The sequence below is a fragment of the Eptesicus fuscus genome, chromosome 10 (assembly GCF_027574615.1).
Source record: "Eptesicus fuscus isolate TK198812 chromosome 10, DD_ASM_mEF_20220401, whole genome shotgun sequence".
In the NCBI taxonomy this organism is placed as follows: Eukaryota; Metazoa; Chordata; class Mammalia; order Chiroptera; family Vespertilionidae; genus Eptesicus; species Eptesicus fuscus.
Window position 1 is genome coordinate 39,414,413 of NC_072482.1, and position 21,911 is coordinate 39,436,323.

A 21,911-nucleotide genomic window follows, 5' to 3' on the forward strand; every position below is an offset into this window, starting at 1 on the left:
CAACTGCCTGGTCTGGTTAGTGCACAGAGCTTGGTGGCATGGAGAGGGAGGGATCTCAGGCCTGGTTTTCCACTGGTTGCTGGATAACCTTGGGCAAATGAGTCAGCCTGTTCTCTGTTTTCTTTCCTAACTTTATAAAATTGAGACTTTCTCTTAGTCCTTAGTCTTTAAAAAAAGGTCACAACAGTTACAGAAAAGGTAATATAAGAGTTTTTTTGAGTGAATTAACACTATCTGGATACATTAGTTACTATAGATAGGGTGACTTTTCAGATTTCTAGAATAAATTAAACAAACTCCAAATATGTTTAATATGTATCCCAGATTGTCTATGTGAAATAAAATATATAAATTTGGTTTAGTTTGTTTAAATAATTTCAATTTCTTGAGGAAAGGCAATGTAGTTATTTATGTTGTCCATGTAAATTGTATTATAACATTAAAGAACTTAACAAGAATACAGCAGAGTTTAGTCATTTAACCCTTTGCACTCGCTTGCTTTTTTCTCGATTCCTTTATTCTAATGCTAACCTTGTCGAGTCACACTCGACATCCGAGTGCAAATTAAATCCTTAAAGTCCCTTCAGGAGGTCTCCTTGTGGACATTCATGTGGACCCTTCAAAATCACCTAGTTAACCAAAATTTTAAATTGCATCAGGATTATTTAATCTCTTTAGTGTCCTCACTTTTTAATTTAATTTTGCTTTAAAAACAAACAAATCAGTGGATGAAATAAGCTCATCCTTGAAAAAGTATTTGTGTTCCAGTTTACATAAATTTAACTTCAGTTTTTGTATCCTAAAAGTCTATTTCTATTATGTCTTTAAAATCCTATTAGCTCATTAATACTCCACTTTTCACATTTGGGTGCCCTGTAAACATATAAACTTCAGTAACCTGAACTCTAATCTGCAATTATTAATGCAACCTTGTTTTAGGTGTATGACCATAAAACTCCTTGAAGTAAATCTTCCGTTTATGGACCTAAAAGTGTTGTACTTGGGGTAACAAGCTAAAGTGTAATGTGAGAAGGGTTTTGAAAATTATAAATCACTCTACTAATGGTAGAACTGCAATCTAATAAGAATAAGTCTGTGACTCATTGTAGCTTTCCTTGCTTTTTATTCTCGTGAGCAATTGAAGAAACCCACTGTAGGGGGTTGGAAATAGTCTTTCTTCTGATTGTGGGATGACACAGAGGTTGCTTTTTCCAACCACCACATGTGGTGATTCTGCTCTCTGGAATGACATGGGGCACTCTCTGAGCAAACAGCAACAGCATTCCAAGGAATGTACAATAAATAATGAATGTAAGACATTTTCCATCGCCAGATGTAATGTTTAAATAGTAGAGGAATAATGTAAAATGACCTCCTACAGGAAAATTTGGGAAATGCCTAGATGGATAAGAAAGCACCCCTGCTGTTAGAAATAAGCAAACTCCTTTCCCACTTTCAGGTGAGAATATATGATTTAATACATTTACATTTTGTTTTCATGATTTCTGGAATTACTTAGAAAATGCATTGATTGATAAAACCTAAAAACTTTAGTGAACTACTAGTCTATTTGAGCTATTATAGAGTTTTTGTTTCCAGTATTCAAAAACATCTAAGCAGGTTGTACACTTTGGTGTGGCTTATTTTCCCCAAATGCTTAGTAACTGATAGAATTTTGTAAATTAAATTGTATTTTACATACAGTGGAGTGAAATCCAGTTCCTAAGGGAATTCTGGGAAGGTGACATCTAAACCTGTGCTTCAGAAATCCCGTTCAGCCACCTAAAACAGCAGCTTCAGAATTTCTAGAAGAAGGAACTTGGAGGTTAAGTAGGGAACACCTTACAGACTTGCCCTGAGATGGTATTTCCTTTGTGTACCATTGGGGTGGGGCACTGTACATCTGTCATAGCCAGCCTCTGGTGCCTCACTTCTCTTCAGATCAGACCCAAGCCAGAACAGGCATGTGTGCAGAGATTCAGGTGCTCTTCTGACTCAGGGAGTGACCAGCCTGAGCTCTTAAGACTTCAGAACTTTATTCTCCCCTCTGCAGGATGGGAGGGCAAAATTCCAGCAGTGGAGAGACCTAGTATGAGTACCTGGACCTCAAAGCTGCCCGGGAGCCTGAGAACTCCTCAGGGGAGCCTGGCACCTGCCCAGTAGTCCTATGTCAAGGACTCTTCACTAAAATACTAAGGAACACATCATGTCAAACTAGGATGTGCTAAAGGCACATTAAAATTACCTACTCATTCAGTTTATTTTTTGTACAGGTATTCATTGAGCATCTTCTAGCACTATATAGGTGTGCTAGAAATGGAGGGCATAGCAGCAAACAGATCAGACAGTATTTTATCCTCTACTGGGGAGATAATCAGCAAATCTGTATCTGCATCATTATATCTATGTCAGATCACAATAAATTTATGAAGAATGATGAAGTTTAAAGGGATAACAAGGTAAAGGGAGGTGCTGTGTTACATAGGGATGACCACTCAGGTGGCTTTTTTTTTGAGAAGATATTTGACTTAAACAAAGAAGAAATCTATGTAAATATAGGTATACATTGGAGATATTGCAAGTTTGGTTCCATACCACAACAAGAAAGCAAGTCTCAATCTTTCTGCTGGTGGAGGGACTTGCCTTCAATTTATAAAAAAATGCAACCTATGTTAAGCACAATAAAAAGAAGAGCAATAAAACAAGGTGTGCCTGTATCTGGAGAGGAAGATCATAATAGCGTGTGCAGAAGGCCTGAGGCAGGAATATGCATGGCCTGATGGAGTAACAGGAATAAAGTGGGTGTGCTTGTAGGAGATGAGGTTGTTGAAGTAACGAGCAGCCAGGTCAGGAACAAAATAGGGATGTCTGCTCTCACCATTATTTATCAACACTTTTTCTGGAGTGTTAAATAATGATATAAGACTAGAAAACGTAAAATATTGTTGTAAATGTGGGAAAGAAAAATAGTTACTAGTATTTTAGATGACATCTTTGTACAGTGAAACTCAGGATACTTTAAGTAAACAGTTGAGAATTAATAAAAGAATCCTATATAATAAAAGCATAATATGCAAATTGACCAAGTGGCCGAACAGCTGAATGACTATCCAGACGACCATCCGGGATCACGCTATGACACCCACTGGTGTCAGGCCAGCCATGGTGGGTGCGATGCAATTGGTTAGGGTCCCGGCCATCGCCCCATGATCACCCCACAGAGGGAGGCCCAGGCCACTGGCCAGCGGAACAATCAATTGGGGTGTTCCATGATCGCCCCAAAGAGGTAGGCCCAGGCCACTGACTGGCAGACTGCAGTGGGTGGGCGGGGCCTCCCTCTGAGGGAAGCCTGGGTGCCGGCGGCCCGGCCGGAGGGAAGCCCAGGTCCCGGGTGCTAGAGGGAAGTCGGTGCTCGCAGCCAGGGGAAGGCCTACTCTTGCATGAATTTTGTGTATCGGGCCTCTAGTTGTAAAAGGGAATGATATATAATGAATATTTTTAAAAATCAATAGTTTTTCCTATATTATTGATAGACTAGAAGCCCGGTGCACGAAATTCGTGCACAGAGGGGGGCTGTCCCTCAGCCCAGCCTGTACCCTTTCCAATCTGGGACATCCCTCTCACAATCCAGGACTGCTGGCTCCCAACTGCTTGCCTGCCTGCCTTCCTGATTGCCCCTAACCGCTTCTGCCTGCCAGCCTGATCACCCCCTAACCTCTCTGCTGCCAGCCTGGTTCATGCTTAACTGCTCCCCTGCCAGCCTGTTTGCCCCAACTTCCCTCCTCTGCCGGCCTGGTCACCCCTAACTGCCCTCTACTGCAGGGTTGATCACCTCCAACTGCCCTCCCTTGCAGGCCTGGTCCCTCTCAACTGCCCTCCCTTGCAGGCCGGGTGCCTCCCAACTGCCCTCTCCTGCTGGCCATCTTGTGGTGGCCATCTTGTGTCCACATGGGGGCAGGATCTTTGACCACATGGGGGCAGACATATTGTGTGTTGGAGTGATGGTGAATCTGCATACTACTCTTTTATTAGATAGGACTAGAGGCCCAGTGCACAAAATTCGTGCACGGAGGGGGGTTGTCCCTCAGCCCACCCTGTACCCTCTCCAATCTGGGAGCCCTCAAGGGATATCCGACTGCCCATTTAGGCCCGATCCCGGTGGGCAGTCGGATCCCTAAACGGGCAGTCGGACATCCCTCTCACAATCCAGGACTGCTGGCTCCCAACTGCTTGCCTGCCTGCCTTCCTGATTGCCCCTAACCGTTTCTGCCTGCCAGCCTGATCACCCCCTAACCACTCTGCTGCCAGCCTGTTTGCCCCCAACTTCCCTCCTCTGCCGGCCTGGTTACCCCTAACTGCCCTCTCCTGCAGGGTTGATCATCTCCAACTGCCCTCCCTTGCAGGCCTGGTCCTTCTCAACTGCCCTCCCTTGCAGGCTGGGTGCCTCCCAACTGCCCTCTCCTGCTGGCCATCTTGTGGTGGCCATCTTGTGTCCACATGGGTGCAGGATCTTTGACCACATGGGGGCAGCTATATTGTGTGTTGCAGTGATGATCAATCTGCTCTCTGTGTCTGGTAGCCATCTTGGTTTGGGTTGAATTTGCATACTCGCTTCTGATTGGATGGTGGGCATGGCTTTGTGGGCGTGGCTTTGTGGGTATGTTGGAGGTATGGTAAATTTGCATATTTGTCTATTATTAGATAGGATAAAGGCCTGGTATAGGGGTGGGGGCCAGCTGTTTTGCCCTGAAGGGTGTCCCGGATCAGATGGGGGTTCCCTTGGAGTATGGGGCAGCCTGGGCGAGGAGCCTGTGGTGGTTTGCAGGCCGGCCATGCCCCCTGGCAACCCAAGCGGAGGTCCTGGTATCTGGAATTTATTTTCCTTCTACAATTGAAACTTTGTAGCCTGGAGCGGAGCCAAGCCTGAGGCTCCCTCCGTGGCCGGCAGCCATTTCTGTTGGGATTATAATTGAAACTTTGTAGCCTTAAGCGGAGGCCTGGGCCCAGCCAGGGTGTGGGGAAAGCTTTGTGTCCCCTGTTGCCGGGAGCAACCCTGGCCTGCTCTCTCAAGCTCCGTTCTGATGCCATTTCTGTTTGAATTTGTTTACCTTCTATAATTGAAACTTTGTAGTTTGAGTAGAGGCTTAGGCCTGGCAAGGGCAGGCGGAAAGCTTGGCTTTCTCTGTTACCTGGGAAACGTTGCTCTCTGTGGTTGTAGCCATCTTGGTTGGGTTAATTTGCATACTTGCTCTGATTGACTGGTGGGCGTGGCTTGTGGGTGTGTCGAAGGTACGGTCAATTTGCATGTTACCTTTTTATTAGGTAGGATAGCCAGAAAAATGGAAAATGACCAAAAGACCCTATTCATTATCCAAACAAATCTATATATATAAAAGCCTAAGCTACCATTCGACTGTTTGACCATTCAACCAGTAGCTATGATGCACACTGACCACCAGGGGGCAGATGCTCAATGCACAGGCATGGAAACATGGAACAGTCTGATGAATCTCAGAGGGGAGGGGGATAGGAGGAGGGCGGGAAGAGATTAACCAAAGAATTTATGTGCATACTAGAGGCCCGGTGCATGGATTTGTGCACCAGTGGGGTCCCTCGGCCTGGCCTGTGCCCGCTTGCAATCTAGGACCCCTCAGGGTATGTTGGAGAGCCGATTTCAGCCCGATAGTGAATGCATGCAGAAAATAATAAAATCTTATGGAAGGCCTTATAACAAGACTTGAACATACTGAGTTCTTGGATGGCAAAGCAGTATCACATAAACACCATTTGATACAATACCAATTTTAACCCTGCTAGAGTTTTAAACTTTTTCACTGTTTAAAGAATGAATTTTTGGAATGTCCAAAAATAGCCAAGAAAGAACAGTGAAAGGGATTTTCTATTAGTCAAAATTAAAACTTACTTCAAAGTCATGTGAAAAATCTTTGATTTGCAATTAACATATAAGCCAGGGGCTAGCAAGCTTTTTCTGTAAAGGGTCTGATAGTAAGTAAATATTTTCAACTTTGTGGGCTACATAGTCTCTTGCCTTGACCTTTACAGCATGAAAGCAACTATATGGATATGATGGATTTATTTTTTAAACTGGTTTGTCTATTAATAATACAGATGTTAAAATAGTGCTTAGGAAAAGATAACACAATCTGCAACAAAGGTGATATTTCACATTACTTTGAAAGTTCAACTTATTTAATAACAGGTGCTGACAAAGTATAATTAATATAAAAAATAACATTATATTCCTACCTAATACATAACAATTATTTCTTGGCATATAAAGACTTAAATATAAAAATGAAAAATAAAATACAAGAAAATTTAAGAGAATATTGTAAAATCTAGGACTGGAGGATATAGTTTTAAATGAGAAAAAATATAGAAGCTATAAAGAAAAAAGATATTTGACTAAATATATGTGAAATTTTGTTTATGGCCAAGTTACAGAATTGATAACTCACAGACAAAATTTGACAACAAAGAAATAAAAATGGCAGTTTGTGACATATGTGAAGAGAAAGGGCTAATATCCATAACATGCAAAGTACCTCTACAGTTGTCCCAGCAGGAGAAAAGGGCAGAAAGGACAGTTCTTGAAAAGAGAAATCAAGTAGCCAGTGACTGTAGGAGAAGATGCTCGGCATCACAGAATCTATGTTCTTCTTCTGTAAAACAGGGTAATTATAGTGCCCACCTCATACTGTAGCTGGCAGGAATAAATCAGATCATGCAAATAAGACATTACAGTGCTTGGCACACAGTATGTGCTCATTAAATGCTAGATTATTGCCCTGGAGAAATAAAAGCATGAGTAGGCAAGGATTGTTGTGAAAGGATAGCTATTGAAGTAGTGGTTGTAGTTGGGAATAATTGGAAACAAACTGAATGGCCCATAAATAGGAAATAATCGGATAATTTGTGTATCATTACTATGGAATTTTATGCCGTTGTTAAAAATAGTTTAAATTATATCCATAGGTTTAATTTAAAAAAAAAACACCATTTTTTATTTTTATTTTTTGAGTGAGAGGAAGGGAGAGGGACAGATCAGTTGCCTCCTGTCCATTCCCTGACCCGGGATTGAACTAGCAACCCAGGCATGTATCCTGAGCAGGAATCAAACCAGTGACCTTTGGGGGGATGACCACAGGACGATGCTCATCCAACTGAGCCACACTGGTCAGGGCGAGAAACTGTCCATAGGTTAGAAACTGGTTTATGATGGTTTCAGTTTTATAGAATGATAAGGCAAATATCCTTTGAAATGTTTTTATATGGTGCAGAACTATTAAATTTCTACACTTAAAAGTCACCATTTTGCTCTGGCCAGTGTGGCTAAGGAGGTTGAGTTTTGTTCCCAGTCCTGAGAGGTTGCCACTTAGATTCTGGGTCAGAGCATATACCCAGGTTGCGGGCTTGATCCCCAGTGCGGGGGTGTGCAGGAGGCAGCAGATCAGTGTTTCTCTCCTTTCCTCTCTCTGAAATCAATAAAAATATACTTTTAAAAAATCACCATTTTGATGCATGACATTCTAAAAACACACTGTATATGTCACTGCCTTCTTCTACACCTTTCACTATTGATCTCTCGCTCTCTTTTTTTAAACTCAAGGTCATTAAACCATAAATTCTTGTTCTAGGTTAAAATACCAGAATGTTTTCAGAGAATTAAAGAGTAGAGGTATTTGCCATCAACTTCCTAGCTTTTGTGATACTCCTGCTTTTTTTTTTTTTTTTGAAAAAAACTATTTTTTTAGAGCAGTTTCAGGTTTACCAAATATTGAGAGGAACATACAGAGATTTCTCATACTCCGTGCCCTTACACATGCATAACTCCCCCATTGTCAACATTCTCTATCAGAAAGGTACTTTTTTATTTTAAATCAAGGATGAACTACATTGATACATTACAGCACCCAAAGTCTTTAGTTTACTGTAAGAGTCATTCTTGGTATTGTACATTCTGTGGATTTGGACAAATATGTAATGTTATATATCCATCGTAATAGTATTATATAGAGCAGCAATTTTCAACCTTTTTCATCTGATGGCATACATCATAACCTAATTACTAAAATTCTGCGGTACACCAAAAAATATTCAGTGTTTTTTGCTGATCTGACAGAAAAAAGGTATCATTTTGATTCATTCACACCAGATGGCTAGTATTTTGTTGGCTATTGTCATTTTCTTATTTGACAATCTAAGGGAAAAGAGGTGAATTTTCCTTACTTACAGTAATACTGCATTTTAAAAAAATTTTTGTGACATACCAGTGAAAATAGCTGATATAGCGTATTTTCACTGCCCTAGAGTATTTTCACTGCCCTAAAAATACTCTGTGCTCAGTTTATTCATCCCTTCTCCCCACTCCCACAACCACTGGCAGACACTGAATTTTTAACTTTTTTACTGTCTCTATAGTTTTGTCTTTTCCAGAATGTCATAAAGTTAGAATAATATATTATGTAAACTTTTTAGATAGGCTGCTTTCACTTACTACTATGCATTACATCTTTTCAAGGCTTGATAGCTCATTTCTTTTGAGCACCAAATATTCCATTGTCTGGATGTGCCACAGTTTATTTATACATTTGCATAATCAAAGACATTTTGGCATTAAGAATAAAGCTGCTATAAACCTCTGTGTGCAGGTTTTCTTGTGGGCATACGTTTTTAGCTCCTTTAGGTAAATTCCAAGGAGCATGAGTGTTGGATTGTATGAGTAGGTTTAGTTTTGTAAGAAACTGCCATCTTCCAAAGTGGCTGTACCATTTTGCATTCCTACCAGCAACGAATGAGAGTTCTTGTTGCTCCAAGACTTCACCAGCATTAAGTGCCAGTTTCTAGATTTGGTCATTCTAATAGGTATGTAGTGGTATCTTATTGTTGTTTTAATTTGCATTTCTCTGATGACACGATGTGGAACATCTTTTATATGCTTATTTGGCATTTGCATATCTTTTTTGATGTCTGTTAAGATCTTTGACCCATTTTTAATTGGATTATTTATTATTGTTGAGTTTTAAGAGTTGTTTATATATATATTGGATAACTGTCTTTTATCAGATGTACCTTTTGTAAATATTTTCTCCATTTGTGGCTTGTCTTCTCATTTTCTTGGTACACTATGCTGCAGAGCAGAAGTTTTAAATATTAATGAAGTTCAGCTTATCAGTTATTTCTTTCATGGATTGTGTCTTTGGTGTTTTATCTACAATGCCACCAATTTCTCTTCCCCACATCCCCAAGGTGCCTAGCAGCTGGTTTGGAACTGGTGCAGATTAGAGGAATCTGACAGCTTAATTAAAACAAAGCATCCTGAGTGGGCTGTGTGTTGACAGTGTGATTTCTGCCTAGTTAGTACTCTGAATGTCAAAGTGCAGGAATTCAGTGATGTGTGGATAAAATGTTTTTTATACTGGTCTTTTTTCTCCTTTGCTATCAAGCAATATCTCTTTCTCATTATATTTCTTTCTTTCTCTTTGTATCTCTGCTTAATTAGGAGAGAGAGACCTGGAGTTGGTATTGTATACAAATTGAGATCCCATAGGCCTTTTGTAAGACCAATGTGAGTGAGCTTTAGAATATGGACATTACAATATCTTTTGGCTTTAATATATTCAATTTTTCTTCTACAGTCAGTTGTGTTCTGTGGTGACTAACTAATTACATTGATTTGTAAACAGACAGAGGAAAGTAGGCATTGCTTACAACTAGAAAACTAATTGTGATTCTGTGTTGGGAGTTGATGCTTCCATGAGCACTGGCATTGGGAACCGCTGGTCAGCCATGCCATGCAGATGTAAATGGCTTTGTTTAGCCATGGAACCTGGTATCAGTGTCCAGTTGAGAGTAAGATCAGGCTGTGCTGGTTAGCCAGACAACTAACCTGTGCTCCATGTGGAATGGCTGGTTTTGCAGCCGTTCAAGTTCGGATGTGAAATGTAAAACTAATTTATTAATACTAGTTTATTAAAAATGTTCAAAACAATTGTTCTCCAGCCATTTAGATGTTCTGTTGTTTTTTAAATAAAAATTAGGCTATGCATTATTGCCTTATATCTTTAATGTTTTGTTGCTGTGTTCCTGTTGCACTTTATCTATGTAACTAATGCATTATTCATATTACAGTGATTTGTTTACATGCATATTCCCAGCTTAACCAAGATGTATTTGGAAGAAGGGCTGTTTTATACAAATTTGTGCTTTAACAAGTGACAAACTTTTAGGTGACCAGTTAGTGTTGAACTGATTTGAAGTGTAAAATCAAAGTCCACTGTTCAGAATATACATTTACTTAAATTTAATTCAAACTATAGGTCTCTGTTTATCTGGAAAAATAATTTAATCTATGAATGTAAATGTAATTTTAGGTCTCCTGGTCTTTCATATTTCCATATATAGCCCAAGGCTCTCTGTTATTTATATGGGGAAAAAAGCTAAAGCTCTCACTGTATGGCTGTTTCAAGCATTTTACATTTATTCCTTACCACGTCAGCATTAGGGAGCTATAGTGAAAATACTGAGGTATAGAGAGATTAAATAACTGGTCCAACTCACATAAAAATTGAGCCAGGCTTTGAACTCAGTTAGTCCAGCTCCAGAATCTGTGCTGTTTCATTTATCTGTATGTATGCATGTATGTGAGTCTGTATCTAGAAAGAGAAAGATTAAAAGACATATTCTCTATTTGGCACTCTGTAATGGACGTCATTAACACTTCTTGGAAAATATATAATATTTTGCAGTCAAATCTATGTTTCTCTAAGGTCAATATTTAACATGAAATAAAATTTTTTTTTCATAGATGTTTACTCTAAGAGGAATTATGATGCATTGGAATGGGTTTTGGAGAAAACCAACAGAAAACTGAAAAAATTCAAGCCATGTTATTGTATAAAGCATTGTAGATATTTCATTTTGAGAATGCTTTATAAGGGAATTGAAATGCTTTTATAAATATTTGAAGATTTTAGTTGATGGAAAGTTCATTTTTTTCCTTATAGTTTGGGCAGATAAATCTAGGAGTGCTTAATAGAGGATTTAGAGCAATAGGTTTTTGCTCAGGGTAAGGAGGAATCTTCTGCACAGATGGGCTGCCTAAGGAAATAATGAGTTTCTTCATACCAGAATGCTCAGAGATCGGCTGGAAACAGGACTGTTAATGAAGATAATCAAGTATTTGGCTGATTGAATAATTGAACAAGGTGACCAGGTATAAAGTTCCTTCTAAACCTGCCCTGCAATTTAGTGATTCTAACAATTTGGGACAGAAGATATTCTGTTAAATTTATTCTTACCACACACCACATCGTCTGGAAAAGATCTGTGTAGGTGATTTCTAGTGAACCCTTGCTCATTAATCCTACTGGTTGTAGAAAATAGTGCCTGTCACGAAGTTATTCATAGTATCAAGCTCATGAAAAATCATTCATGAAATTTAGTGATAATTGTTGCTTATATTTCCTTAGCATTTATTATGTGTCAGGAATTTTGTTAAGCACCTTATATTTATTACCTTATTTACTCTTCACAGTCACCCTCTAGGGTGAATAATATTACAGGTATTCCCTGCTTTTCAAAAGTTTGTATTATGCCACTTTGCTTTTACAAAATTAGTACCTGTTTTTGCTAACCGAAAGAAATCTGAAGAGGCTTTTTTAATTTTGACAAGAAGTGAAAAGCCAAAATAGTGTTCAGAGTGTTTTCCAGTGAACCGTTATAGGGGCAGCGTGCACCCTGAGCTGCCAGGGTGTTCCACCAAGCTTCTTCCCCGGGACCATACTCAGCATCCAGCCACCATAGTTTTGAACTTTGTGCCCATCTGTGCTTTATCTCGATTTATTTTGTGCAGCTGTTAGCAAGATGTGTACTGAGGTATCAGAAAAGCTTAAGAGAGCTCATAAAGGTATTATACTTAGCGTAAAACTGAATGTAATTAAGGGTATTTGGTATGATTTGGTAGGTTATATTTTGGGTTTGGGAACATGAAAACTTTTTCATATAAATTAATGCTAAATGCTTCTTTGTTTTACACCATTTCAGCTTACAAAAGGTTTTTCATAGGAACACTCTTCTTTTGGATATGTGGGGAAACCTATATTGTCTGTCCCCTATGTATAGGTGAGAGGGTAAATAATTTGTCCATGTTCCCGTAAGCCAGTAAATTGGCATCCCTAGGACTTGAACTTAAGGCTTTCATAGTCTAAAATCATATGCTTAACCACAGTGCAACCTTTCAACTTCCTAGCACAGGTCAGAAATTGAAAATCAAGGTAATTAGTAAGCTAAAGTTCTTGGAATATGTTGTTCATAATTGTTTATATCAGGAGAAAAGGTTCGGATCATCTCCATCAATTGGAGGAGACTGCTCTAAGGAAAGGAAGGAATTAATGAAAAAGAAAAATAGGGGAAAGGAAAGCATTTGCTAGAAAACATTTTATATTGAGGTGAAGTATATTATAAAACTTAAATGTATTTCTTAAAGTTCTGTTTTGGTTGGTATGTTTTTATAAACTAACACTTTAAAAAAATAAGAAATGGGTGTTGAGATTATCTCTAAATTATTCAATAAACAACAGGTAATTATGGACCACCTTTGAGAAAGGAAATTGGTTCCTCTGTGTTGAATCTGCAGTCCTGGATGTTGATGCCAGGGTGTAGAGGCAGTGTACATCTCAGAATGTCACTCCTGGAGGAAGAATGTTCCACACAGAGGAAAAGTCAGTGCAAGCACTATAAGGCGGAAGTGTGCCTCGTGTACTTAGGAAACGCCAAAGAAGTTCATGTGGCTGGAGCATTGATAGTGACAGCAAGTGTAGTCAGTGGTGAGGTTGGAGAGTGGAGTGTTAGTCCTTTGGCTTCTACTCTGAGTGAAAGGCGGGCTATTGTGGAGTGAAATGATGTAATATATTGCAAAAGGCTTGATCATGTTGCTGTGTTGGAATACACTGGACTGAGTCAGTGAGATCAATTTGGAGATTATTGTGGCAACTTGGAAGAGACATGATGGTGGCTTGGACCATAGTGGGTAAGAATAGAGGTGGTGAGAGAAGTGGTCAGATTCTGGGTGATTTTAAAGGCAGAGACAATAAGATTTACTGACAGATTGGATGTAGGGATTGGGAAAGAGGAGTCAAGGATGACTCAAAACTTTTTGACCAGAGCTATTGGATGGTGGAGTTGCTGCCAACTGAAATGAGATGACTGCAAGGATATGCTTTGTGGAGGGAAGATAAGGAACTGAGCTTTGACTGTGTTGTGTTTCATATGTCTTATATGAGTCTGAAGTTTGGGAAAGAGTTCTGAACTGGGAATATACATTTGAGATGAGAGTCATCAGCATATAGGTGGTATAATCCATGAGACTGGATACAATCACCAAGGGATTGAGTGTAATATATAGAGATCAGATAGAGAGAGAGGCAGCCTTGGAACCCTCCAGCCTTTAGGGGGCAAGAGAAGGCATCAGCAGAGGAGACTTGAGGAGTGATCAGTGAGGTAGGATACACCAGGCAGTATGAAATCCTGGTAGCCAAATGAAGAAGAGCATGTGGTCAGCTGTGCCAAACGATGCTGATAGGATCTGTAGATGAGTACTGAGATCATTGGTGAATTTGAAAAAAATTTTAGTGAAATATTAGGGAGAAAACCTGACTGAGGTGTGTTGAAGGGAAATAAAAGGAGAAAAATTGAAAATTGCTAATAGAAAATTGTCAAGGAGTTTTTTTGGCAAGGGGAGGTGAAGATAAATAGTATTTACTATGTAGGATGGCAGAAATAGGCTCAAGAGAATGTTGTTTTCTTTATTTTAAAGAGGTGGTTGATAAATAAGAGCTAATGGGAATGGTCCAGTATGAGTACACTTTTGAGTGACTTGCTCACATATATGTATATACCTTTTCTAATTTATTGTAATGCTAGTGTTTTATTGTTTGAATATCTCAAAATTGATTTATCTGTTCTTTCATCTGTGGATATTTAAGTCTTCTAGTTTTCTCTATTATGTACAGTGTTTCAGGGAATATTTTTGTTTGTGTTTCCTTGTTCATATATGCACTATTTCTTTCTTATAGATGCTTGGAAATGAATCTTCTTGGTCACATTTTATCTGTGCTTTCAACTTTAATAGATATTTTCAAAATGTTCTGCAATATGGTGGTACCATTTACACACTCACCAGCAGCATGTGAAATGTTCTGTCCTGATGAAACGGATTGTGTGAAATGGTATTCTACTGGGTTCAAGTTGGCATTTCCATAATTACTAATGAAGTTAAACATCTTTTTATAAGTGTATTAGCCATTATGGATCCTCTTCTATAAATTCTCTACCATTTTTCTATTGGCAAAAAATAAAATTTAAAAATCAATTTGTGGAGTTCTTTATACTTTCTGGATAAGAAATCTTTAGGAGTTATGTATATTATAAGTATCTTTTCTCAGTCTGTGGCTTGAATTTTCAAATTTTTAATGGTATCTTTTAATGTACAAAGGTTTTAAATTTTGTTGTGGTCAGATTCATTCACCTTTTTTTTATAGTTTGTGATTCTTCTGTCTCACATCCTTCCTTATCACAAGTTTAAATAAATTTTTTATATTTCTTTGAACAGTTGTAAAGTTTTACCTTTCCGGCTTAGGTTTCTAATCACCTTTAATCACATCTGATATGTTTAGTGGGTTTTACAATGGGAACCCTATTTTATTCTTGACCCTGCACTATCTTAGTTTCTAAATTTCATGTATGCATGGGTTTGTTTATGGGCTTTCTGTTTTGCTTCTTTGCATCTCATAAAAGTCCTTCACTAGTACTTTACTGTTTTAACAATATAGCCTTATAATAATATCTGGTAAGACAGATTTCCTCACCTTGCTCTTCTTTGCACATTTTCTTGGCTATTTTTTGTCTTTTGTATTTTCTAAAGGAATTTGAAGATTAACTTGTCAAGTTACACACACACACACACACACACACACACACACACGTGAATACACACAACTTATTGACATTTTGATGGGAATTACATTTAGTTTGTAGATAATTTGGGGAATCTGACATTTTGGCAATATGATTCCTACTTTCTATGAATATGTGTTATCTCTTCATTTATTCAGGCCTACCTTTGTTCTCTAATAATCTTTTGCATATTTCCCCACAAACTCCTTATTCATGTTTGGTTAAATTTATTCATAGATACCTTAGAGGTTTAATTACTCTGATGAATAGGACCTGTATTTTCCTATTATGTTTTCTTTTGCTGTTACTGGTCCAGAGGAACATTATCATTGAATACTGAGTTATATAGAGTTTGAAGGGATTAGTAATGAAAGGGCAATTTGGAGAAGGCAGAGGCTCCTAAAATGGAGAGACCATACTGAGGGACTGAACTAAATAGCATCAGTAAGAATGGAGAGGAGAGCCTGGTTTTATAGCTGTGTGAGGCAGGTCCCAGAATTTGGTGACTGAGGGAAGTGAAGTGACGTGAAGGAAAAGAAACTTGGGAACACAATGATAATTAGATGATGGTCCTGTTAAATGGGATTGGGTGCATAAGAGCAAGTGTTCCAGAAGGATAATTGAAAGTTCATTTGAGGACTACATTTTGTTCAATCAACTTTGATGTTAAGAACTAGAATTCAGGAGAGCTAGCTCAGTCATGGTCCAGATAGCATTGGGTGGTCAAATGGGAGTCTGGGGCGGAGTCAAGCCAGGTCTTAGGACTCTTTGTCAAGCTGGTTTTAATTCTTGCTGATGTTCATTTGTTTCTCCATTTTCCACTTACCAGCTTCTTAATCATCTTGGTTTCTTTGGCTCTGATTCAACTATACATATTATTTTAAATTGCAAATGGTGATGTTGATCAAATCATCTTCCCAATAAACCTCACAGGTTAAAGTTGATGGCCAGCCTACAAATTGGCTTTTTTTTTTTTTTGTCATGTGCTTACCCTTTGTTCAATCCTCTGTAGAATGACTACACATCCCAGTTTTCCCAGCATAATTGTTGTTTCAGAATAAATATTAATAATAACCCCTTCTCAAAACTGAATTTGAACAGTACAGTACTTGGTTTCACTGCTCATTAGTCACCCAGGCCTACAGAATGTGACTACTTATTCTGAAAGCAGATACTATGAGTGATGTGTGTGGTGATGATCAATTAGGCTAGGGGGTAAGTAGCACCTCTAGTAGACCTAAGGTATAGTAATTGTGGACTTGAAGAATCTGTGTGATGTTCAGAGATAGTCCACTGGTAATGAGGTCTCATACTAAAAGGAAGAGAACACTTAAAGTATGCGATTTGGGTAGGTGTCCAGAGACCCAAGTCAAACAGGGGTAAAGGTAGATCTGGGGTCTTGAGTATTCAGCTAAGGGTCAGTAGAGAATGGTTTGGCAGATGATAGAGATTGGCATCTTATAAAAATTTTATTGATGAGAGAGAGAGAGAGAGAGAGAGAGAGAGAGAGAGAGAGAGAGAGAGAGAGAGAGAGAACATTGATTTCTTATTTCACTTATTTATGCATTCATTGGTTGATTCTTGTAGGTGTCCTGACCAGAGATTGGATCCACAATGTTGGTATATCGTGCAGCGATGCTCAGACCAACTGAGATACCCAGCCAGGGCTGAGATTGGCATCTCTTTAACAGGCAAAGCATTCTATCTCTTGATCAGGGGTTAAGGGAAAAGGACTCAGTCATGGAACATCAGGGCTCTAATACCATATACTCCATATATCATATACCAGACTAACTAGACAGATTCTAGTCACTAAAGGACTGGATGACAGGATAAAATATAGCTACAAAGAGACTAAGCAAAAGGAAGCATGACCGAGCACTGACTCCCAACTGGAAGTACAGGGATATTGGAGTGATACTGAGCCTGCTGATTTCCAGGCAAAAGTTATTATGTTTTGTTCTCCAGCATGAACATGAAGGCTGGAATGTCAGTGGGTATAATCCCAAAGGCAGGAGTATCCCACTTGGGAGGGGTTAAGGATTTGGAGCCCCTGGTTCATGACAAACTTTGCTCATTGATGAGGTGATAGGCGTGGAATCTATATATCTGTATATATCTGATATGGAAAGATTCAGGGTGCATAGAAAGAATAGTTTAACCTCATGTCTGGATAACACCAGGCTAAATTAAGCATTGCCTGCCAATAGCTATCAATTAGTGAGACAAGTTCTCAAGTATCTGTATTTTAAAAAAATCTTACTTTAAATGGATCTCAGTGTAAGTATAGGAAATTAGAATTATGAAGCATGTGTTTATATTTGCCTATTTTGATAAATTTGTATAAGAATGAATGAACAACTCAGCTTTTTTTCGGTATACTGTGACAGAGAGAAGTTATAAACTCTAAATATAATAAGCGAAGTGTCTATGAAAAAAGAACACTATTTTCTGATTACTGCTTCTGTCAACCTGAGTCTATCAAATGATAGAAGCTACTAGGTTTTTATGTTGGAGAAACTGTAATTGGGAAACACATGTGAAGTATGGATATTTGGGGAAGACGGAGGTGTTGGATGACAGATGAAAGTGGAGACTGGAGAGATGTAGAGAGGGAAGGGCAGAGTTTTGAGGTTATTTTGCCGTGTGTAATTATATATCTTGAACCATGAAATAGCATAACTAACGCTATATGTTATGATAAGAAGAAATAGCTAGGCAATGAGTGGTTTCAAAAACATGTTTGAAAATTAAGCTTCCTTTTGAGGTAATACCCCATAGTGATTCTAAAAGGGGTTGCTCATAAATCAAATCCTGAAGGGCTCCAACATAATTATATAAAAAAAATAGCTCTGTTAAAATTACCATTAAAAGAATTAGGCATAAATCTTTTTGTTTTGTTACTATCTAAATAGAGAACAGATTTGTCTTTGTTCTGAGGGATAAATGGATAACAGGCCTTTTGTTTGTGTGGTTTGTGCTTTATGTGTGTTCATCGACTATAATAGTAACAGATAATGTCTTTTAACAGCTCATGGAAAGAATTAGTTTTTTTCTCTACCAAAAAGCTAGCCTTGTGGAAGCTGACAAAAGTCATTACATTATGATTTTTGGCTCAAGAAAATAATGATATCTTGGAAAAAGTGAAGGAATATGGCAATGGAAGAAAGACATCTGTACTACAACAGACAAATTATTTAAACAAAAGATACAGTGTTCCTTTAATTGGATTCTCATGGACTACTAAATGTGCTGACCAAAGGCAGTATCTGGAAGAAAGGAACTTTGAATTTCTGAATCATAGTTTTTACAGCTTGGGTTCAATTTAATTTAACAAACTTTATTGAGCATCTACTCTGGACTCAAACAGCCCAAGTTTGATTCTCAGTTCTATTATTCTATCTCTCTGTGTATTCATATCCTCATTTCTGAAATCCTATCTAATAAAACGGTAATATGCAAATTGACTATCACTCCAACACACAAGATGGCCACCCCCATGTGGACACAAGATGGCTGCTACAAGATGGCCAGCAGGGAGGGCAATTACGGGCGATCAGGCCAGCAGGGGAGGGCAGTTGGAGGCAATCAGGCCAGTAGGGGAGCAGTTAGGTGTCGATCAGGCTGGCAGTGGAATGGTTAGGGTGTGATCAGGCTGGCAGGCAGAAGTGGTTAGGGGCAATCAGGCAGGCAGGCAGGCAGGCAGGCAGGCAAGTGATTGGGAGATTACCTTTACCCCTGGATTGTGAGAGGGGTGTCCAACTGCCTGTTTAGGCCCGATCCCGGTGGGTCCCAGATTGGAGAGGGTGCATGCTGGGCTGAGGGACACATACCCCAACCCCGTGCATGAATTTCATGCACCGGGCCTCTAGTAAAGATGATAATAGTCCTTATCCTCTGATTATTTTGAGGATGAACTGAATTATAATGTATGTAAAGTATTTAACCATGCTTGCCTACCATATTAACACAAAAGGTCAACGAATTAGAGTCTGGCAATTTAAAGATGCTAACACTGTCTTGGTGGGAGAGATAGTCAAGTGATCCAACAGTTTCAGTATTTTACTGATGATGCCAAGAAAGTGTTTAAGCAAAAGGTTGTGTGGGGCCCAACCGGTGTGGGTCAGTGGTTGAGTGTTGACCTGTGAACCAGGAAGTGATGGTTCAATTCCCAATCAGGGCACATGCCCAGGTTACCAGCTCAATCCCCAGTGTGAGGCATGCAAGAGGCAGTCAATCAATGATTCTCTCTCATCATTGATGTTTCTATCTCTCCCTCTCCCTTCCTCTCTGAAATCAATAAAAATATATTTTTAAAAAGGTTGCTTTGGGGACATAGAGGTGGAATAAATAACAATTTTAGTAAGAGAGTTTTCTGGAGTAAAATCAAGAATCATTTTCTGTAGGAAATGAGAAAAGATTCCTCCAAAAAGTCCAATAAACAAAATGTAGATAAAGCTGGAGACTGGGACACACTCATTCGTGGCATTTTGAGGTTCCTTTCTTGCTGGGTCTACCACTGCATGTGATCAACACTTAGACACTTGGTAACAGCATGATGGTGATCATTTTGACTTCTCATTCCCTTTTTATTTGTGCTATCAATTACAGAGTCTAGTTGAGTCTAATAGAATTGGAATAATTGGAATGGCAGATGACTTTTCCTTAGTGTACAGCTCTCCATACTCTGGACACAAAGTATTGGCTTCTGGGTTGGGTTAGAAGAATGCCATGAAAAAGGAACAGCACTTTCATGTCATGGCCCTTCTTTGTTAGTTGTAATGAATTAAGAGGAAAAGAAATGAGTATATCTTTTCAAGAATAAAGGATGTGGGAATCATGCTGTAAGATAATCTTGACATTAAAATAATTTGTGATTCTCTAAACTGTAAAAACTGTACACTGTTAAGCAATATGTGCAGAAATGTGACTTTATTTCTTTGTAACTAAACCTGGAACCTCCTTTTCTGCTCATACTGAGGAAACATGTTATATATTCCTACTTTAAGTTAACATTTTGTTAGCATTTAGGGGTAAATATTCAGTAAAATGCAAGATGTAACAGTCTTCAAAATTCATAGTCCTTCTTAGGGCTGTTGTGCTCATTCTTTCTCCATCCCTACCCTCACCGCCACCACAACATACTCCAGATGGGGTCTCAGTGTAGGGGAGCATTGTGAGAAGGGAGGTATCCATGTAATCCGTTGTTCCTGGGCCTCCTGGTCTTTCCTGTGTATCTCATCCTGCTTGGGCTTTGGCCTTTGCCTTCGTGTTATCCCCTATCGCTGTATTAAAAACTGACGCATCTTATTGTGATTTTGGGGCCTAAGATAGAATGTTGACTGCTTGCTGATCCATCGACTGGCCCCATAGTTCTCCCTGCTCAGCCCACCCCCTAACCACACTGCTGCAAGAAAAGCTTTATCAGACTTCCCTGGGAGAGGCCATGGGAATATTTCGGATCTCTTTGACATCCCACTGTAGCCAGGAAGACAGGGAGGCTCAGAGCTCTCAATCCTATTCTGCCTGGCAAATTTCCCCATCATTGCTGCTCTGTTGTATCTACCCAGCACTGACTCGGAGGACCCATCAACGTGGTTCTCCCAGAGGGTTTAGATAGGAAATAGGCACCAGCCCCTAATATTTGTAGCTACCCTCAATCCATCTAAATTTTTTACCCTGTCTCCTGTTCATCCTACTCCAGACACACACTTTTGTGCGCGTGCGCGTGTGCACACACACATACCTTCAAAGACCAGACAATGTCTAAACTCCAGTTAGACACTTTTGTCCTTACCTCTTTCTACCAGCCAATCGGACATTTTTCTCTTTTCCCAGAGCCAGGAAAACTGCTCTAATATCATATTGTGCTATTTCCATAACCTGAGTAACTTGCATATAAACTCTCAATTCTAAATGTTCCAAGCCAAATGCTTTTGCAACATCAAAACATACCACCTCTCTCTCAAACTCTTGCAATAGAGAAAGTGGGTTTTAAAATAATTGCTTCTACTGATCTAATTTTAAAAATTCTAACTTTTATTTGGAAAGTTAGAACTGAACAACAAAGTTTTTGTTCTTGGTTGTATCTGCCTGTCTGCCAAAGCAGAAGCTGTCTCAGTAGGAATGAAATCAGATAATATTTCAGAAATACTGTTTTTGAATCATATTGCCTAAACCTGAGTTACTACACCACAGGAGAGTACTCAGTCATTCACAGGCCTAACTATGGTAACGAGTCAGGCTGATATCCATGCATCCTATCTAATAAAAGAGTAATATGCAAGTTAACCATCACTCCATTACACCCACCAGCCACTCCCACCAGCCAATCAGGAGCGAGTATGCAAATTAACCCAACCAAGATGGCTACGGCCACAGAGAGAGCAGGAGGGAGGCTTGGGCTTCCCCGGCCATGGAGGAAGCCAAGCTTTCCGCACACCCTGGCCAGCCCAGGCCTCTACTTAAGACTACAAAGTTTCAATTGTAGAAGACAAATAAATTCCAACAGAAATGGCTGCGGCCACAGAGTGAGCAGGAGGCTTGGCTCCGCTCCAGGCTACAAAGTTTCAATTGTAGAAGATAAATAAACCCCCAGATACCAGGGCCTCCGCTTGGGTTGCCAGGGGGCGTGGCCAGCCTGCAAACCACCACAGGCCCCTCGCCCAGGACACCCCACACCCCAAGGGAACCCCCACCCTGATCTGGGACATCCTTCAGGGCAAAGCAGCTGGCCCCCACCCATGCACCAGGCCTCTATCCTATCTAATAAAAGAGTAACATGCAGATTGATCATCACTCCAACACACAAGATGGCTGCCCCCATGTGGTCAAAGATCCTGCCACCATATGGACACAAGATGGCCAGCAGGGGAGGGCAGTTGGGAGGGACCAGGCCTACAAGGGAGGGCAGTTGGGGGCGATCAAGCCTTCAG

The 21,911-nt window shown here is 39.6% G+C and overlaps 1 protein-coding gene across 2 annotated transcripts in view; it reads left to right on the forward strand.

The window, feature by feature from the left end:
- The window catches only part of BCKDHB (branched chain keto acid dehydrogenase E1 subunit beta), a 223,853-nt gene that overhangs the window by 114,194 nt on the left and 87,748 nt on the right, over positions 1-21,911 (forward strand). The window contains exon 9 of one of the 2 annotated variants that reach the window (XM_054722299.1): positions 14,097-14,408. The exons of the other annotated variant lie outside the window; for it this stretch is intronic. Coding sequence (XP_054578274.1) covers positions 14,097-14,213 — 117 coding nt within the window. The 3' untranslated portion in view covers positions 14,214-14,408. Of the gene's footprint in view, positions 1-14,096; positions 14,409-21,911 lie in introns of those variants that run through there. 2 annotated transcript variants of the gene reach the window in all.